This window comes from Mercenaria mercenaria, unplaced genomic scaffold, assembly GCF_021730395.1.
Source record: "Mercenaria mercenaria strain notata unplaced genomic scaffold, MADL_Memer_1 contig_3503, whole genome shotgun sequence".
Lineage (NCBI taxonomy): Eukaryota > Metazoa > Mollusca > Bivalvia > Venerida > Veneridae > Mercenaria > Mercenaria mercenaria.
The window spans coordinates 22,935-42,304 of record NW_026461648.1 but is presented as its reverse complement, the minus strand read 5'-3'; the positions used below and the strand labels follow the sequence as shown (position 1 = coordinate 42,304).

Here is a 19,370-nt window from a genome sequence, read left to right as displayed (position 1 = left end):
AGATTTCAAGGAAATAGCTTTGGGAAAGTGTTGAGAAATACCAGTCAGAAAATATTTCAGCCTTTAATTAGAAAGTTTGGTTAATTATGTCTCCCACCACACAGTGGTGTTGGAGACATATTGATTTACTCCAGTCTGTGTGTGTGTGCGTGTGTGTGTGTGTGTGTGTGTGTCACAAAGCTTGTCCGCACTCTAAGTCGAACATTTCTCATCCGATTTTCACCAAACTTAAACAAAATGTGTTTGACCATAAGACCTCGGCCAGGTTCGATAACTAGCCGAATCGGTCCAGGCGTCTTGGAGTTATGGCCCTTGAATTAGCAAAAATCGGCCTTTTTACTCTTGTCCGCACTCTAAGTCGAACATTTCTCATCCAATCTTCACCAAACTTGAACAAAATGTGTTTGACTATAAGACCTCGGCCAAGTTCGTTAACTAGCCAAATCGGTCCAGGCATTTTGGAGTTACGGCCCTTGAATTATCGAAAAATTGGCCTTTTTACTCTTGTCCGCACTCTAAGTCGAGCATTTCTCCTCCGATCTTCACCATACTTGAACAAAATGTGTTTGACCATGAGACCTCGGCCAAATTCGATAACTAGCCAAATCGGTCCAGGCGTTTTGGAGTTACGGCCCTTGAATTACCGAAAAATCCGACATTTTACTTTTATCCGCTCTTATAGTCGAACATTTCCCATCCGATCTTCACCAAACTTGAACAAAATGTGTTTGGCCATAAGACCTTAGCCAAGTTCGATAACTAGCCAAATCCGTCAAGGCACTTTTGATTTATGGCCCTTGAATTACTGATTTGATCCACTCATCCAGACCATCTAATTGGATCCACTCGTCTAAACCATCTAGAGAAACTAGACATTTTTCATAGGGGCAGTTGTGGGAGACATGCGCTTTTCTCAAAAGCATCTCTAGTTTCCAGTAAAATGGGTGATAAATGCTGTAATGTTTTATGACAAGGAAATATGTATAACAGTAATTTTTTCAACATATATGATATGTGATTGGTATATGTGTGTGGTTTGAAACTTAATTTATCAAATATTTGTGGACATTGGTTTTTAAAATCACCATTTCTGCATAAATATGACATGAAAATAAAATTCTACCTAGAAAAGTTATTGCTCAATGAAAAATAATTAACTTATTATTATAAAACCTATTTTTTCTTGCAGTTTGCATGTTCATCAACCGCCTGCCAAATTTCAAGAATGTACTGTAATAATAATTTCTAAAATTGTCATCTCAAAACTGAGTTATTTTACAGGTGCACAGGGGACACATATTTGAAAATCATTGTTGTATTCATTTATTATTAGTTTTCTGTTTATAAAAAGACTATTGGTGATCAACTTAAGCAAATCCTTTCAAACAAATAGTGTATTCCACAAAATACCTACAAAACTGAAAATTTTCGTAACAAAACATGAAAATTAGTTTAGTTTATACTAATTTGTTTTAGCTCGATTGTGATGAAAGCTTCAAGCTTATTGGAACCACTCTCGAGTCCGCTTCCTGGAAAAACCAGTACTGGTGTCATATGAGAAGTCATGGTCGTGACCCCATTGGGGCTCGAACCCACGACCCCTGGATTGAGCGGCCGACACCTTATCCACTAGACCACCGCTGCCCTCTATCCACTAGACCACCGCTGCTTCAGCAGCATGTATTGTTTTAAATGAAAAATAAGTGACTTTAAACATAACTAACACATTGAAATCACTTAGTTTTGTCATGCGGTGACATTAGTGTTTAAAACTTTCAGATAATTTGTTTTAAAAATGTTTAAAAATGGTTGTATATGTAAAAACTCGAACTTTGTCAATAATTTTAAAAGAACAAAAAGAATTTACATGCTGTCATTATAAAAATGTTTTGTTTCTTACTAAACATTGATAAGATCTTGCAGTGTCAAACTAATTGCTTTTATACGTCTGTTAATAGTCTTATTGCATTTTATTACATAATCTTAATATCTGTTCAGTCAGAAAATAATCTTTTGACACACAAGGACAGAGGTCCCTGGCCACGTGAAATCACATGAAATCTCACTAAGTATCGCAGTATGCGAGATTTAAGAAGTTGACAGATGAAATACATCGAATTCTGTCTAATTTTACAAGTGTTTTTCTGTTTTGAAAACTTTACAAGTATTTTTCTTTTGTAGAAACTAACATTTATTATAACAAAGATTACTTCATAGATTTAACAGTTCTTGCATAATTCATATTATAACATTAATAATTGTACCATGTATCAAGATTGGTTCTAAAATCCATTAATGTTGTTGAGCACTGTTGTATGTTTTAAATGTTTTATGTTGTGCCCCTGATCAGTGTAAATGCATTTTGAATATATTTGTTGTTATTCCCCCCTTAGAAGAAGGAGGGGTATATTGTTTTGCAGATGTCGGTCGGTCGGTCGGTTGGAATGTAGACCAATCCGTTTCTGGATGATAACTCGAGAACGCTTGGGCCTAGGATCATGAAAGTTAATAGGGAGGTTGGTCATCACCAGCAGATGACCCCTATTGATTTTGAGGTCTGTATGTCAAAGGTCAAGGTCACAGTGACCCTGAATAGTAAAACGGTTTCCGGATGATAACTCAAGAACACTTGGGCCTAGGATCATGAAAGTTGATAGAGAGGTTGGTAATGACCAGCAGATGACCCCTATTGATTTTGAGGTCAGTATGGTAAAGGTCAAGGTCACAGTGACCCTGAACAGTAAAATGGTTTCCGGATGATAACTCAAGAACGCTTAGGCCTAGAGTCACGAAAGTTGATAGGGAGGTTGGTCATGACCAGCAGATGACCCTTATTGATTATGAGGTCAGTATGTTAAAGGTCAAGGTCACAGTGACCAGGAACAGTAAAATGGTTTCCAGGCAATAACTCTAGAACGCTTGGGCCTAGTGTCAGGAAAATTGATAGTTAGGTTGGCCATGACCAGCAGATGACCCCTATTGATTTTGAGGTCAATAGGTCAAAGGTCAAGGTCACATTGGCCAGGAACAGTTAAAACGGTTTCTGATCTTCTTGTCCAAAACCATTGGGCCTAGGGCTTTGATATTTGGTATGTAGCAAAATCTAGTGGTCCTCTACCAAGATTGTTCAAATTATTTCCCTGGGGTCAAATATGGCCCCGCCCCGGGGGTCACATGGTTTATATAGACTTATATAGGAAAAAACTTCGAAAAACCTCTTTTCCAAAACCACAGGGCCTAGGGCTTTGATATTTTGTATATGACATCATCTAGTGGTCCTCTACTAAGATTGTTCAAATTATTCCCATAGGGTCAATTATGGCTCCGCCCTGGGGGTCACATGGTTTACATAGACTTATATAGGGAAAAACTTTGAAAATCTTCTTATCCCAACCACAAAGACTATGGCTTTGATATTTTGTAATGTAGCATCATTTAGTGGTTTTCTACCAAGTTTGTTCAAACTATCACTCTAGGGTCAAATATGGCCCCACCCCAGGGGTCATATGGTTCATATAGACTTATATAGGGAAAAACTTAGAACCTTCATGTCCATAACTTACATCATTCAAATTTGGACCACATGTTAGTTTTGAGTGGCAAGATGAACCTTGACATGAGTTGACATTGATCTTGACCTAGTGACCTACTTTCACATTTCTGCAGCTACAGCCTTCAAATTTGGACCACTTGCATAGTTTTGTGTACCGAAAAAAACTTTGACCTTGTTATTGACCTAGTGACCTTCTTTCACATTTTTGAAGGTACAAGCTTCAAATTTGGACCACATGCGTAGTTTTTTGTTCCAAAATAAAATTTGACCTTGATTTTGACCTAGTGACCTACTTTCACATTTCTCAAGCTACAGCCTTCAAATTTGAACCACATGCATAGTTTTGTGTACTGAAATGAACTTTGATCTTGAGATTGACCTAGTGACCTACTTTCACATTTCTGAAGGTACAGGCTTCAAATTTGGACCACTTGCATAGTTTTGTGTTCCGAAATAAAATTTGACCTTGATTTAGACCTAGTGACCTACTTTCACATTTCTCAAGCTACAGCCTTCAAATTTGAACCACATGCATAGTTTTGTGTACCGAAATGAACTTTGATCTTGAGATTGGCATAGTGACCTACTTTCACATTTCTGAAGCTACAGGCTTCAAATTTGGACCTCGTGCATATTTTTGTGTTCTGAATTGAAATTTGACATTGATTGACATTATTACCTGCTTTCACATTTCTCAAGCTACAACCTTCAAATTTGAAGCACATGCATAGTTCTTTCTACCGAAATAAACTTTGATCTTGAAATTGATCTAGTGACCTGCTTTCGCATTTCTCAAGCCGAAGCCTTCAAATTTGGACCACATACACATTGTTTTGTACCAAAATGAAATTTGACATTGATTTTGACCTTGAGCTAGTCTTGAAAGTTGGAACATTCAAAAATGGCTCAGTGGATGGCGCCAAGATCACTCTGTAATCTCTTGTTAGGTTAATAGGTTAAAGGTCAAGGTCAGATTAAACCAGAATGGTAGAACTTTTGTTTACAGTGAGCATATAATTTCTGTTCCTTGTGCAATTACCGAATGCATAAAGGGGGGAATTCGTGTTCGACGAGCTCTTGTTTATGTTTGTTTGAAGCAAGATACACTGATAATTTACCTATTCGAAACATGTTTGCTTATTTCTTTGTTCCAAAAAACAGTCACAAGTTGATTGTTTTCAATGTTACAAATTGTGTCAAAGAATCCTGTTAATATTTGACTATTTATAACAAGAATAGATGATTAAATAACTTAAAACCCATGTTTTGTTTTTATTACAGGACATGGATTTGGTGCAACATGCACTGACCCTAATTCCGGAGCAGGAGATTACCAATGTTCTACTGCCAATGCTATTTGTAAAGCTGATACAGGAAGTAGTAATCCTACAACATATTCCTGTCAGTGTGGTGATGGATTTGTTCAAGATGGAACATCATGTTTGACAGGTAGAGTTTACAGTGTTTCCATAGTTTTTAATCATGTCTCCCACCACACAGTAGTGTGGGAGACATATTGATTTACTCCAGTCTGTGTGTCTGTCACAAAGCTTGTCCGCACTCTAAGTCGAACATTTCTCATCCGATCTTCGCCAAACTTCAACAAAATGTGTCTGCCAATAAGTGCTCGGCCAAGTTCGATAACTAGCCAAATCGGCCTAATCACTTCGGAATTATGGCCCTTGAATTACCAAAATCACTCAGATTTCTTGTGTAGTTTTACCTCCAAATCGACCCCTATACTACTAGTAGTATAGGGGTCCTTTTGGTTTCAAGAAAGCGCATGCACATGTGGATTCAGTAAACAGTATATAAAGACTGACTTATTATTTAGATGGTTAGGCAGTTGTGGGAGACATGCGCTTTTCTCAAAAGCATCTCTAGTTGATTTTTCTTCAAAAGCAGGATGAACTGTAGGTACTATATCTCACCTACTGGAAACGTCTAATATCACTTTCGATTGAAAAAGAGCATTACTGACTTGGTAATAATGTTTCCATACTTTATTAGAGTTATAATGCATACAATAATTTTGATCACACCAAAGGTATTAAGCTGAAAAGAGAGAATTGTTAGATCACTTAATTTTGTGTCAGTAAAAATGTGTTCCTGTACGTATAAAACAAAGCTCAAACAGAGGCATTACTATAATTTGGTTTCTGTATTTGTTCACATTTTTAGCTCGACTATTCGAAGAATAAGTAGAGCTATCCTACTCACCACGGCGTCGGCGTCACACCTTGGTTAAGTTTTTTGTGCCAGTCCACATTTTGACAAAGTCTTTTGAGATAAAGCTTTGAAACTTTCAACACTTGTTTACCATCATCATGGCCAGTTATAGGCAAGAGTACATTACCACACTAGGTAACCCGATATGTTCGTCGCAGGATGCTATGTTCGGCGCAGGATCGATACATAGATTTCAAAACTTCAGTGGTGTTAGTGTTCTCCTTATTTAGGTCTATAAAAACAATAAATCAGTAAAATCCCCTTACTAGTCTTATCACGTAATAAATGAAGTTTCCAAAGCCGATATAAAATCCTGAAAAGATGCCATTTTAAGCAAAAATGGCGAAGTTAAATGTGAAACTTTACGCCAAATTCAGCAATTTTAAAGTTTATAGCCACATTTCTTTGAAAATGTTGCAGAACAAAGCCAAATTATCTTTATGGTCTATATTCATCAACCCTTTCCCTGTCATCCTTCCAAATTTCAATGTCTAAATCGGTGTTTTAGTGAAGATTTTTAAGTTTGAAATACACAATATGCGCGAAAAAAGGCGATGTTTGGCGCAGGATAAAAAATTTGCAGCGATGTTCGGGAGCAGGTTATTGTAAACTTCATCACAAATATCGCAATGACCGTTTTTGACGCTGTGAAGCTAATTTTTGATATCTTATAGATTTTGCTGTATGTATTTAACGGTTTAGTATACGATGTACAGGTTTTTATTTAGAGACGTGTTCATAAACATACATTACATACATACATACATACATACAAACATATTTAGCAGATAGAGTGCAGCGATCAATTTGGACACTGTCAAGCCATTGTGTCTATTGTTTTTATCCGATTTCTTTAGAATATTACATTATTTTTTCCATGCTTGTGTCTGTGCTCATAATTCAATACAAGAAGAGTTGTGTCAGCCAAGATCTCCGCACTGGCCCTGATCGTTTTCAGACTTCCGATGCATGTAAAGATTTATCCGGATGATTTTTTATTTTTTAAAGAAACGTTAAGTTTGAAAAAAATACGCTAATGTAGGGATAACGCATGTTTTTTCGTGTTATAACATCTGCAGAATCCCGAGGGATTGGTTGGTGCGCGAGCCCGTTAGGGCGAGGGTACCAACGATTCCCGAGGGATTCTGAAGATGTTATAACACGAAAAGAACATGCGCTAACGCTATTGTAGGGATAATACACGGTTTTTTGTGTATTAACGTCTGCAGAAGCCCACGAGATTGTTTGTGACCGAAACCGAAGGTCGAGGTCACAAACATATCCCAAGGGCTTCTGCAGACGTTAATACACAAAACAAACGTGTATTGTCGCTGTTCTTGCATAAAAAAATATTTCACGACGATTTATGTACTGTTTTCATATGTGATGACTTGAAGATTCCGGTACATTTTTATTTACCATTCCTGTTGTTCTTGGAAACGGTAAACATGTTTTAAATATCCGTATCCAGGGCCCGGAAATAAACAACACTATCAAAAGCACATCCTGAAGGGTTTTAAGCATTTTTTTATCTCTCATTATTACAAACATAAAATTACCAATAACTGTTCACATCATTTCACAATTTGGTGGACTCAATCACAATTTCAAGAATAATTACTTTACATCCGACTTATATTGAGTACGGACACGCAGTTGGAGTACGGATGAGTACAAACGTAGTGTCAAGCTTCCAAGCTGTTTATATAAATTCTTCGAGAAATTAGATAAAAACATACCGACTGATACTTACCAAAATCATAAATGTGATTCCTAAAAACAAAGAATCGCACAGGTAAACACGCGATTCTTTAACATTCACGGTTGTCTACAAAATCTGAATTGAAGCCGAGTTCTAAAAGGGGAGTAAACAAGGGAAGAAACAAGTACGAACAATGTTGGGGGCAGCGCATTTTGCGTTAGTTACTGATACAGTAAAACGTTCTATGGTTTAGTTTGCATCTTAAATGCTTCAAGAAGAGGTTTTTATGAAAGAAACAAGATGCAGATACCAGATGTCAGTCTGCGCAGAATTACATATACGTCCCTGGGAAAGCATTTCAAAAATAAAAATCGGGTATTAACAGCACGTGAATTGCCTTGTTTGCACACGATTTTTCTCCCATTAATACATGGGCGGATCCAGTGAAAAAAGTAGTTTTTATGCAAGAATCTAGCATAAAACGTGTAAAAAAACTGATAAATGAATACAATGTTACTCAACGTCATTAAATTTCCACGAAATGCGCGGGAATGTCCGAGTTGTTTTTTTACGTTGACGTCATTTCGTTTTGAATTATCCGTTTTGGGGCCGAATGGTGTTTACGCTTTGCCACGGAATGCACATATATAAAAAGGTGTTATAACAGCACGCGAGCGCGAGAATCTCCTTGTTAACACACGTTTTCTCTCCTGTTAAAACACCCCCGAAAAGTGACAATAACAGCAGTTTTATGCTAGAATGTAGGGATAACGGGCTCGGGTACCAACCATTCCCTCGGGATTCTGCAGATGTTACAACACGAAAAGAACATGCGCTAACGCTATTCTAGCATAAAACGCGTAAAACTCAGGTAAATGAATATATTGTCCCTCAACGTCATTAAATTTCCATGAAATGCGCGGTAAAGTCTACGTTGTTTTTTCACGTTGACGTCATTTCCTTTTGAATTATCTGTTTTGGGGCCATAATACGTTTACGCTTTGCAACGGAACGCGCATATATAAAAAGGTGTTATAACAGCACGTGAGCGCGAGAATCTCTCTGTTAACACACGTTTTCTCTCCTGTTAAAACACCCCCGAAAAGTGACAATAACAGCAGTTTTATGCTAGAATGTAGGGATAACGCATGTTTTTTTGTGTTATAACATCTGCAGAATCCCGAGGGATTGGTTGGTGCCCCGAGCCTGTTAGGGCGAGGGTACCAACGTATCCCGAGGAATTTTGCAGATGTTAAAACACGAAATCAACATGCGCTAACGCTATTCTAGCATAAAACGCGTAAAAAACTGATAAATGAATACATTGTCACTCAACGTCATTAAATTTCCACGAAAAGCGCGGGAATGTCCGAGTTGTTTTTTTACGTTGACGTCATTTCGTTTTGAATTATCCGTTTTGGGGCCGAATGGTGTTTACGCTTTGCCACGGAATGCACATATATAAAAAGGTGTTATAACAGCACGCGAGCGCGAGAATCTCCTTGTTAACACACATTTTCTCTCCTGTTAAAACACCCCCGAAAAGTGACAATAACAGCAGTTTTATGCTAGAATGCTTTATATCATTTATGGCGAGTCACAATGTGACTGTCTAAAAATATGGAAAAGAAACTAGATTACCGTACTGGACAACTGGGGTATCAGACAAAACTATTTGATAAAGTTAAGATAACGATTTTTTTTCGTGTTATAACACCTGCAGAATCCCGAGGGACTGGTTGGTATCCGAGCCCGTTTACGCTTTGCCACGGAATATATAAAAAGGTGTTATAACAGCTATATGTATTTAACTGTTTATAATTAGTATACGATGTATACCTTTGAAATTGTGTTCCTGTTTACCCTAATGTTTAAGTGATATGTAAAAGTATGGGTAACTTTATGTTTGTAATAATGACAGATTAAAAAAAGTTGGTTAAAAACCTTCACTACATGCTTTTGGAAGTGTTGTTGATTTCTGGTTATGGATATTTAAAACATGTGTACCATTTACAAGAACAACAGAATGGTAATTAGAAAATGTACCGGAATCGTAAAGTCATCACATATGAAAACAACTGCATTTAGTCATCGTATAATGTTTTTATGCAAGATTAGCGACAATGCACGTTTGTTTTGTGTATTAACGTCTGCAGAAGATCTTGGGATATGTTTGTGACCTCGGCCATCGGTCTCGGTCACAAACAACCTCGCGGGCTTCTGCAGATGTTAATACACAAAAAAACGTGTATTACCCCTACATTAACCAAGTAAATGAATATATTGTCCATCAACGTCATTAAATTTCAATGAAATGCGAGGTAAAGTCTACGTTGTTTTTCACGTTGACGTCATTTCCTCTTGAATTATCCGTTTTGGGGCCGTAATACGTTTACGCTTTGCCACAGAACGCGCATATATAATATTACAACACTTATCCCCTCGTTTTAGATTAACATGTATCTCACCGTCCTCAGAAACCTGTATGACACGTGATACTAGTTTTACATTCTAGCATAAAACTGCTGTTATTGTCACTTTTCAGGGGTGTTTTTTTTTACGGGAGAAAAAAACGTGTGTCTCTACATTATCAAATAGTTTTGTTTGATACCCCAGTTGTCCAGTACGGTAATCTAGTTCATTTCCATATTTTTAGACAGTCACATTGTGACTCTCGCCATAAATGATATAAGCAAAAGCTGAACATTTTTTTTTGCATTAACGCATTTTTTTAAAACTTAACGTTTCTTTTAAAAAATAAAAAATCATCCGGATAAATCTTTGCATGCATTGGAAGTCTGAAAACGATCAGGGCCAGTGCGGAGATCTTGGCTGACACAACTCTTCTTGTATTGAATTATGGATACAGAAACATGCATAAAAAAATAATGTAATGTTCTAAAGAAATCGGATAAAACAATAGACACAATGGCTTGACAGTGTTTAAATTGATCACTGCACTCTATCTGCTAAATATGTATGTATACATGTATGTATGTATGTTATAATGTATGTATATGAACACGTCTCTAAATAAAAACCTGTACATCGTATACTAAACCATTAAATACATACAGCAAAATCTATAAGATATCAAAAATTAGCTTCACAGCGTCAAAAACGGTCATTGCGATATTTGTGATGAAAGTTACAATAACCTGCTCCCAAACATCGCTGCAATTTTTTTATCCTGCGCCAAACATCGCCTTTTTTCGTGCATATGGTGTATTTCAAACTTAAAAATCTTCACTAAAACACCGATTTAGACATTGAAATTTGGAAGGATGACAGGGAAAAGGTTGCTGAATATAGTCCATAAAGATATTGGCTTTGTTTTGCAATATTTTCAAAGAAATGTGGCTATAAACTTTAAAATTGCTGAAATTGGCGTAAAGTTTCACATTTAACTTCACCGTTTTTGCTTAAAATGGCATCTTTTCAGGATTTTAAATTGGCTTTGGAAACTTCATTTATTACGTGATGAGACTAGTAAGGTGGTTTTATTGCATATATGTTTTTATAGACCTAAATAATGAAAATACTAACACCACTAAAACTTTCAAATCTATGTATCGATCCTGCGCCGAACATAGCATCCTGCGCCGAACATATCGGGTTACCTAGTGTGATTACTCCATTAGGGATTTTGGCTGAATTATGGCCCCTTTCGACTTAGAAATCTTGGTTAAGTTTTTCGTACCAGTTCATATGTAGACAAAGTCTTTCGAGATAAAGCTTTGAAACTTTCAATACTTGTTTACCATCACCATGTCCAGTTATAGGCAAGAGCACATAACTCCATCAAGGATTTTGGCTGAATTATGGCCCTTTTTGACTTAGAAATCTGGGTTAATATTTCGTACCAGTTCATATTTTGACAAAGTCTTTTGAGATAAAGCTTTGAAACTTTCAACACCTGTTTACCATCACCATGTCCAGTTATAGGCAAGAGTACATAACTCCATCAAGGATTTTGGCTGAATTATTGCCCCTTTTGACTTAGAAATCTTGGTTAAGTTTTTCGTACCAGTTCATATTTTTTGTAAAGTGTTTGACATATGGCTTTGAAACTTTTATCACTTGTTTAGTATAATAGTCTCTATCTGTAGGTAAGAGAATATAACTCTGTCATCTATTTTGGCTGAATTATGGCCCTTTTTGGACTTTGAAATTGGTTTTGTTTTCATACAAGTCCATGTTTTGTCAAAACTATTTGACATATGGCTTTTAAACTTTGAACACTTGTTTATCATTATGATTTCCATCTGTAGGCAAGAATACATAACTATTTTGACTGAATTATGGCCCTTTTTGGACTTTGAAATTGGCTCATATATTGCCATTTAGTGCAAGACTTACCGAAATCAAAGTAATACAGGAACATTGTTTGTCTAATCTATTTATTTCTTTTGTCTGAATATCCGTGGAAATATTTTGACCCCATATTCTTCAATCAATTCTTCGAATAGTCGAGCGCGCTGTCATCAGACAGTTCTTGTTAGCTCACCTGTCACAAAGTGACAAGGTGAGCTATTGTGACTGCTTGATGTCCGTCGTCCGTCAACAATTTCTAAAAAAATCTTCTTCTTGAAAACCAGAAGCCCTAGATCTTAGATATTTGGTGTGAAGCATTGCCTAGAGGACCTCTACCAAGTTTGTTCAAATCATGATCCCGGGGTCAAAATTTACCTCACCCCAGGGGTCACTTGATTTTACATAGGAAAAAGCTTAAAAAATCTTCTTCTCAAAAACCAGAAACCCTAGAGCTTAGATATTTGACATGTAGCATTGCCTAGTGGACCTCTACTAAAATTGTTCAAGTCATGACCCCGGGGTCAAAATTGACCCCGCCCCAGGGGTCACTTGATTTTACATAGGAAAATCTTCCAAAATTTTCTAAAAATAAACCAGAAGGCCTAGAGCTTAGTTATTTGACATGTAGCATTGCCTAGTGGACCTCTACAAAATTTGTTCAAATCATGACCCCCCGGGGTCAAAATTGACCCCGCCCCAGGGGTCACTTGATTTTACATAGGAAAATCTTCAAATTTTTTCTAAAAATAAACCAGAAGGCAGAAGGCCTAGAGCTTAGATATTTGACATGTAGCATTGCGTAGTGGACCTCTACAAAATTTATTCAAATTATGACCCCGGGGCTCAAGATTGACCCCGCCCAAGGTGTCACTTGATTTTACATAGGAAAATCTTCAAAAATGTTCTAAAAATGAACCAGAAGGCCTAGATCTTAGATATTTGGCATGTAGCATTGCCTAGCAGACTTCTACAAAATTTATTCAAATCATGACCCCCAGGTCAAATTGACCCCGCCCCATGGGGTTACTTGATTGTAGATAGGAAAATCTTCAAAATTTTCTAAAAATAAACCAGAAGGCCTAGATCTTAGATATTTGACATGTAGCATTGCCTAGTGGACCTCTACAAAATTTGTTCAAATCTTGACCCCCAGGGTCAAATTGACACAGCCCCAGGGGTCACTTGATTGTACATAGGGAAATCTTCATAAATTTGCTAAAAATAAACCAGAAGGCCTAGATCTTAGATATTTGATATTTAACATTGCCTAGTAGACTTCTACAAACTTTGTTCAAATCATGACCCCCGGGGTAAAATTGGCCCCGCCCCAGGTGTTACTTGATTGTACATTGGAAAATCTTCCAAAACATTTCTAAAAATCATCAGTTTGACATTTAAAACATGTAGCTCATATTACTCAGACGAGCGATCCAGGGTCATCTTGACCCTCTTGTTGGAAGTATTTAGCAATTCACCTGTGTATGAAGTGCTCACAAATGAGCTCTTGTGATTACCCTTCATATGTATGTTTGGTCTACCAATTCTGTTCTTAAATTATACTTTAGGTTGATTTCAGTCAAACTTTGAAGTTAGGTTCAGAACCAAGGTCACACCAAATCGAAAAGTTGTTCATCAGATTTTTGTTGAGCCCGCTGGTGGTGAGCTTGATAATGGCGGTTTGGTGTATGTGCGTACGTATGTGCGTCCATCCGGATTTTTTTTGCCCAGACAATAACTTTGACATGCATGGAGCAATCTTGTATATATTTGGCATGAATGTATACCTCAATGAGACGGAGTGTCATGGGCAAACCTCGGATTCCTGTCTCAAAGGTCAAGGTCACACTAGGAGGTCAATTTAGGTCATTTCAGATCTTGTCCGGGCCATAACTTTGAAATGCTTTAAGGAATCTTATTTATATTTGGCATGAATGTTTATCTTCATGAGAGGGAGTGTCGTGATCAAACACCAGGTTCCTGTCTCAAAGGTCAAGGTCACACTTAGGGATCAAATGTCATTTTAGAGCTTGTCCAGGCCATTTTTTATTTATTTATTATTTATTTTAGGACATAGTACACAATACAAACAAGACAAACAAATAAATTATGTATCACAGACTAAAGTGGCAGATATTAAGAATCACCATTAAAACAAGACATTATAAGAATTAAAACAGGTTAGACAGTTTGCATATAAAAGTTCATAGCGTACTTTTACTTATGACCAAAAGGTAGATGACTGCTTAAAGTTAAAAAAAGTTGTACTATGTTCCTATCGATAACCCATTAAGCTAATAGCTTATTTCCAATGGAGGACATAACTTCGATAAGTATGGAGTAATCTTTTTAGTCCCCTACTGGTTGAAAGCCAGTTTCAGGGACTATAGGAATGCGTTTTTCCGTCTGTCATTCTGTCCGTCTGCAATTTCGTGTCCGGTCCATAACTCTGTGATTCATGAAGGGATTTTAATATTACTTGGCACAAATGTTCCCAATGATGAGACGACGTACCATGCACAAAACCCGGACCCCTGGCTCAGAGGTCAAGGTCACAATTGGAGGTCAAAGGTCAACAGGGCTTTTTTCCTGTCCGGTTCATAACTCTGCCATCCATGAAGAGATTTTAATATTACATGGCACAAATGTACCTCATAACCCTTTACCACACAGAACAGAAGCCAAAGTAACCTCCTTTACATAACACTGATAAGTGATAATCAATAATCGATATATGGCTGATAAGCCTGACTGTCTTTTCTGAACAGAGGTTTTGGCATTATTTTGTTTTAATACTTTCTGTAAGTTTGATATTATTTTTGTCAGTATAAAGTTTAAAGTAATTTAAATTCTCTTTCCGATGATACAAACTTCATTGTAGTTATGTCCCCCCCCCCCCACCCACTGGGGGAGACATATTGTTTTTGCCCTGTCCGTCCGTACGTACGTCACACTTCATTTCGGAGCAATAACTGGAGAACCATTTGACCTAGAACCTTCAAACTTCATAGGGTTGTAGGGCTGCTGGAGTAGATGACCCATATTGTTTTTGGGGTCACTCCATCAAAGGTCAAGGTCACAGGGGCCTGAACATTGAAAACCATTTCCGATCAATAACTAGAGAACCACTTGACCCAGAACGTTGAAACTTCATAGGATGATTGGCCATGAAGGGTAGATGACCCCTATTGATTTTGGGGTCACTCCGTCAAAGGTCAAGGTCTCAGGGGCCTGAACATTGAAAACCATTTCCGATCAATAACTAGAGAACCACTTGACCCAAAATGTTGAAACTTCATAGGATGATTGTACATGCACAGCAGATGACCTCTATCGATTTTGGGGTCACTCCGTTAAAGGTCAAGGTCACAGGGGCCTGAACATTGAAAACATTTCCGATCAATAACTAGAGAACCACTTGTCCCAGAATGTTGAAACTTCATAGGATGATTGTACATTCAAAGTAGATGACCCCTATTGATTTTGGGGTCACTCCATTAAAGGTCAAGGTCAGAGGGGCCTGAACATTGAAAACCATTTCCGATCAATAACTTGAGTACCACTTGACCCAGAACATTGAAACTTCATAGGATGATTGTACATGCACAGTAGATGACCTCTATCGACTTTGGGGTCACTCCGTTAAAGATCAAGGTCACAGGGGCCTGAACATTGAAAACCATTTCCGGTCAGTAACTTGAGAACCACTTGACGCAGAATGTTGAAACTTAATAGGATGATTGATCATGCAGAGTAGATGACCCCTAATGATTTTGGGGTCACTCTGTTAAAGGTCAAGGTCACAGGGGACTGAACATGGAAAACTATTTCTGATCAATAACTTGACCCGGAATGTTGAAACTTCATAGGATGATTGAACATGCAGAGTGACCCCTATTGATTTTGGGGTCAGTCTATTAAAGGTCAAGGTCACAGGGGTCTGGTCATGTAAAATCATTTCTGGAAAATAACTTGAGAACCACTTGACCTAGAATGTTGAAACTTAATAGGATGATTGGACATGCAGAGTAGATGACCCCTATTTATTTTGAGGTCACTTGATTAAAGGTCAAGGTCACAGGTGCCTGAACAGTGACTTGAGAACCACTAGGCCAAAAGTGTTGAAATTTAGCGGGATGACTGGACATGCCAAGTAGATGATCCCTATTGCAGCCAACCATCATTGTCTCTTTGACTTTCGCTCCTGGCCCCTATTGACTTCTTGCCTATAGGACTTTGCATTAAGGGAGAAATGCGCTTTTTAGCTCACCTGAGCAATGGTCAGGTGAGTTTTTCTGATCGCTCGATGTCCGGTTGTCTGTTGTCCGTCTGTCGTCTGTCTGTCATCCGTCAACATTTAGCTTGTGTATGCGATAGAGGCTGTATTTTTCAACTGATCTTCATGAAATTTGGTCAGAATGATTACCTTGATGAAATCTAGGCAGAGTTCGAAAATGGGTCATCCGGGGTCAAAAACTAGGTCTCTAGGTCAAATCAAGGAAAAACCTTGTGTATGCGATAGAGGCTGTATTTTTCAACTGATCTTCATGAAATTTGGTCAGAATGATTACCTTGATAAAATCTAGGCTGAGTTCGAAAATAAGTCATCTGGGATCAAAAACTTGGTCACTAGGTCAAATCAAGGAAAAACCTTGTGTATGCGATAGAGGCTGTATTTTTCAATGGATCTTCATGAATTTTGGCCAGAATGATTACCTTGATGGAATCTAGGCCGAGTTCAAAAATGGGTCATCTGGGATCAAAAACTAGGTCACTAGGTCAAATCAAAGATAAACCTTGTGTATGCGAAAGAGGCTGTATTTTTCAACTGATCTTCATGAAATTTAGTCAGAATGATAACATTGATAAAATCTAGGCAGAATTTGAAAATGGGTCATCTAGAGTCAAAAACTAGGTCACTAGGTCAAATCGAAGAAAAACATTGTGTATGCAATAGAGGCTGTATTTTTCAATTGATCTTCATGAAATTTGTTCAGAGTGATTGCCTTGATGAAATCTAGGTCGAACTTGAATATGGTTTATCTGAGATCAAAAACTAGGTCACTAGGTCAAATTAAAGAAAAACCTTGTGTATGCGATAGAGGCTGTATTTTTCAATTGATCTTCATTAAATTTGGTCAGGATGATTGCCTTATTGAATCTAGGTCGACTTTGATTATGGGTCATTTGGGGTCAGAAACTAGGTCATTTGGTCAAATCAAAGAAAAACCTTCTGTATGTGATAGAGGCTGTATTTTTCAATTGATCTTCATGAATTTTGGTCAGAATGATTGCCTTGATAAAATCTAGGTCAGATTTGAACATGGGTCATCAAGGGTCAAAAATTAGGTCACTAGGTCATATCTAAGAAAATGCTTGTTTAATCCCAAGAGGCCAATTTTTTGGTCCAATCTTAATGAAAATTGGTCAGAATATTTGTTTCCATGAAATCACTAGGTCAGACATGTTTTACACAGTTATGGTGTGTTTCTTAGGTGAGCGACCTAGGGCCATCTTGGCCCTCTTGTTTACAAGAGCAATTTCTAGTTCGAAGATATAAAGTGTTAAAGTAAAGGAAATATATTTTTATGCATAAATTTCTGTTTTGGATTGGTTTCAAATTGAAATTCATATGATTTGATTTTGATGTTTGAGATTTCAATTTATAGTTTATAGACTTGTCTGTCGAGTAGGAATCGGTATGTATTTACATAAAAAAACGACTATCATACTGAATAACACTACATCAATAATGGATCGTAAAATTATTCAAAGTGCAAAAAGATCACTGGCCTCGAGACTTGTTACCGAACAATACTTATGCTAAAGATTAAAATATTTTTAGATAATATTACATAATTTTTTGCTGATCAATTGTCGGCACATCACGGGTGACTTCCGCTGCAATTAACTCTTGGGGTGTCATAAAAGATTTGGAAGTTGCGGTCCTTCTGTTTTGATTAACACTTCCCATTATGTAAGGCCATAAATTCCAAGCCATCGTATACACAAATTGTTGTTTAGGGGAAATCCACATATATCACGTGTGACCTTCATGACCTTACATAATTAAAAATACTTCCCGAGAACCGGCCAGTTGCAAGTTGTTTTCACAGTAATTTTCCATGGCGTAGCATTGTGCACATGTAGGGAAAAAAAACGGTGTCTTTGTTTGCAAAGTACTCGATAAATTTAAATAGTAACCACATGATCTTTTACGCAAATATTGATGATGAAATCCCATACTTTGCATTAGTAAACATCCGGAATTGGTTTCTTTAGGAAAAGAATGAAAATAAAGCGATTGATTATGAGACACGGGGATATTCGTTTTTGTTCAAATGGCTGATACTCGATAATATACTTTTCTATCAGGTAATCGATAGACACGGGTCAATACGTTTCTGTTTGGTAATCGATAGATACGGTGATAAATGTATCGGTGTGGTAAAGGGTTAATATGATGATGTGTCATGCAAAACTTTCAGACCCCTAGCTCAAAGGTCAAGGTCACACTTGGCAGTCAAATGTTTACATGGCATGAACAAGTAAGTTTGGAACAAGCTATAGACACCAAACTTGGCCTGTAGATAGATGATAAGGAGACGAAGCTTGGGATTGTATTTGGGTCAAGGTCAAGGTAGCTGTTGCTAAAAATAGAAAAATTTGTTTCTGCACAGTAACTTTAGTTTTCAATGATGTATTGAAATTAATCTTGGCCTATAGGTAGCTTATAGAAAAACCAAGGTTGGGATTGTATATGGGGTCATGGGGGTCAAGTTCAAGGTCAGGATAACTTATTTAATCTTCACACTTAGAAAATTCCATGGTGGCTTAGTGGTCTAGAGCGTTGGGCCAAAAGCTACTTTTTAGTCAGTGGGACTGGAGGGCTTCGGTTCAAATCCTACCGAGACCAACAAATTTTTTTTTCTTTTTTTTTTTTTTTTGGTCAGGGTCAAAGTCACAGTTACTAAAAATAGTTTTTTTCTAAATACAGATTTTTTCTCTAAAAATAGATTTTTTTCTCTGTGTGATCATCAAAAAGGTGGTTTCCGCTTTTTAGCTCACCTGTCACATAGTGACAAGGTGAGCTTTTGTGATCACGCAGCGTCCGTCGTCCGTCCGTCTGTCCGTCCGTGCGTAAACTTTTCCTTGTGACATCTCTAGAGGTCACATTTTTTGTGGGATCTTTATGAAAGTTGGTCAGAATGTTCATCTTGATGATATCTAGGTCAAGTTCGAAACTGGGTCACGTGCCATCAAAAACTAGGTCAGTAGGTCTAAAAATAGAAAAAACCTTGTGACCTCTAGAGGCCATATATTTCACAAGATCTTCATGAAAATTGGTCAGAATGTTCAACTTGATAATATCTAGGTCAAGTTCGAAACTGGGTCACGTGGGGTCAAAAACTAGGTCAGTAGGTCTAAAAATAGAAAAACCTTGTTACCTCTCTAGAGGCCATATTTTTCATGAGATCTTCATGAGTATTAGTCAGAATGTTCACCTGGATGATATCTAGGTCAAGTTCGAAACTGGGTCACGTGGGGTCAAAAACTAGGTCATTAGGTCTAAAA

At 37.4% G+C, this 19,370-nt stretch overlaps 1 protein-coding gene across 1 annotated transcript in view; it reads left to right on the top strand.

Annotated features, from left to right (window-relative positions):
* The window catches only part of LOC128553120 (prion-like-(Q/N-rich) domain-bearing protein 25), a 43,023-nt gene that overhangs the window by 10,747 nt on the left and 12,906 nt on the right, over positions 1-19,370 (top strand). The window contains exon 3 of the mRNA XM_053534234.1: positions 4,835-5,002. Coding sequence (XP_053390209.1) covers positions 4,835-5,002 — 168 coding nt within the window. The remainder of the gene's footprint in view (positions 1-4,834; positions 5,003-19,370) is intronic.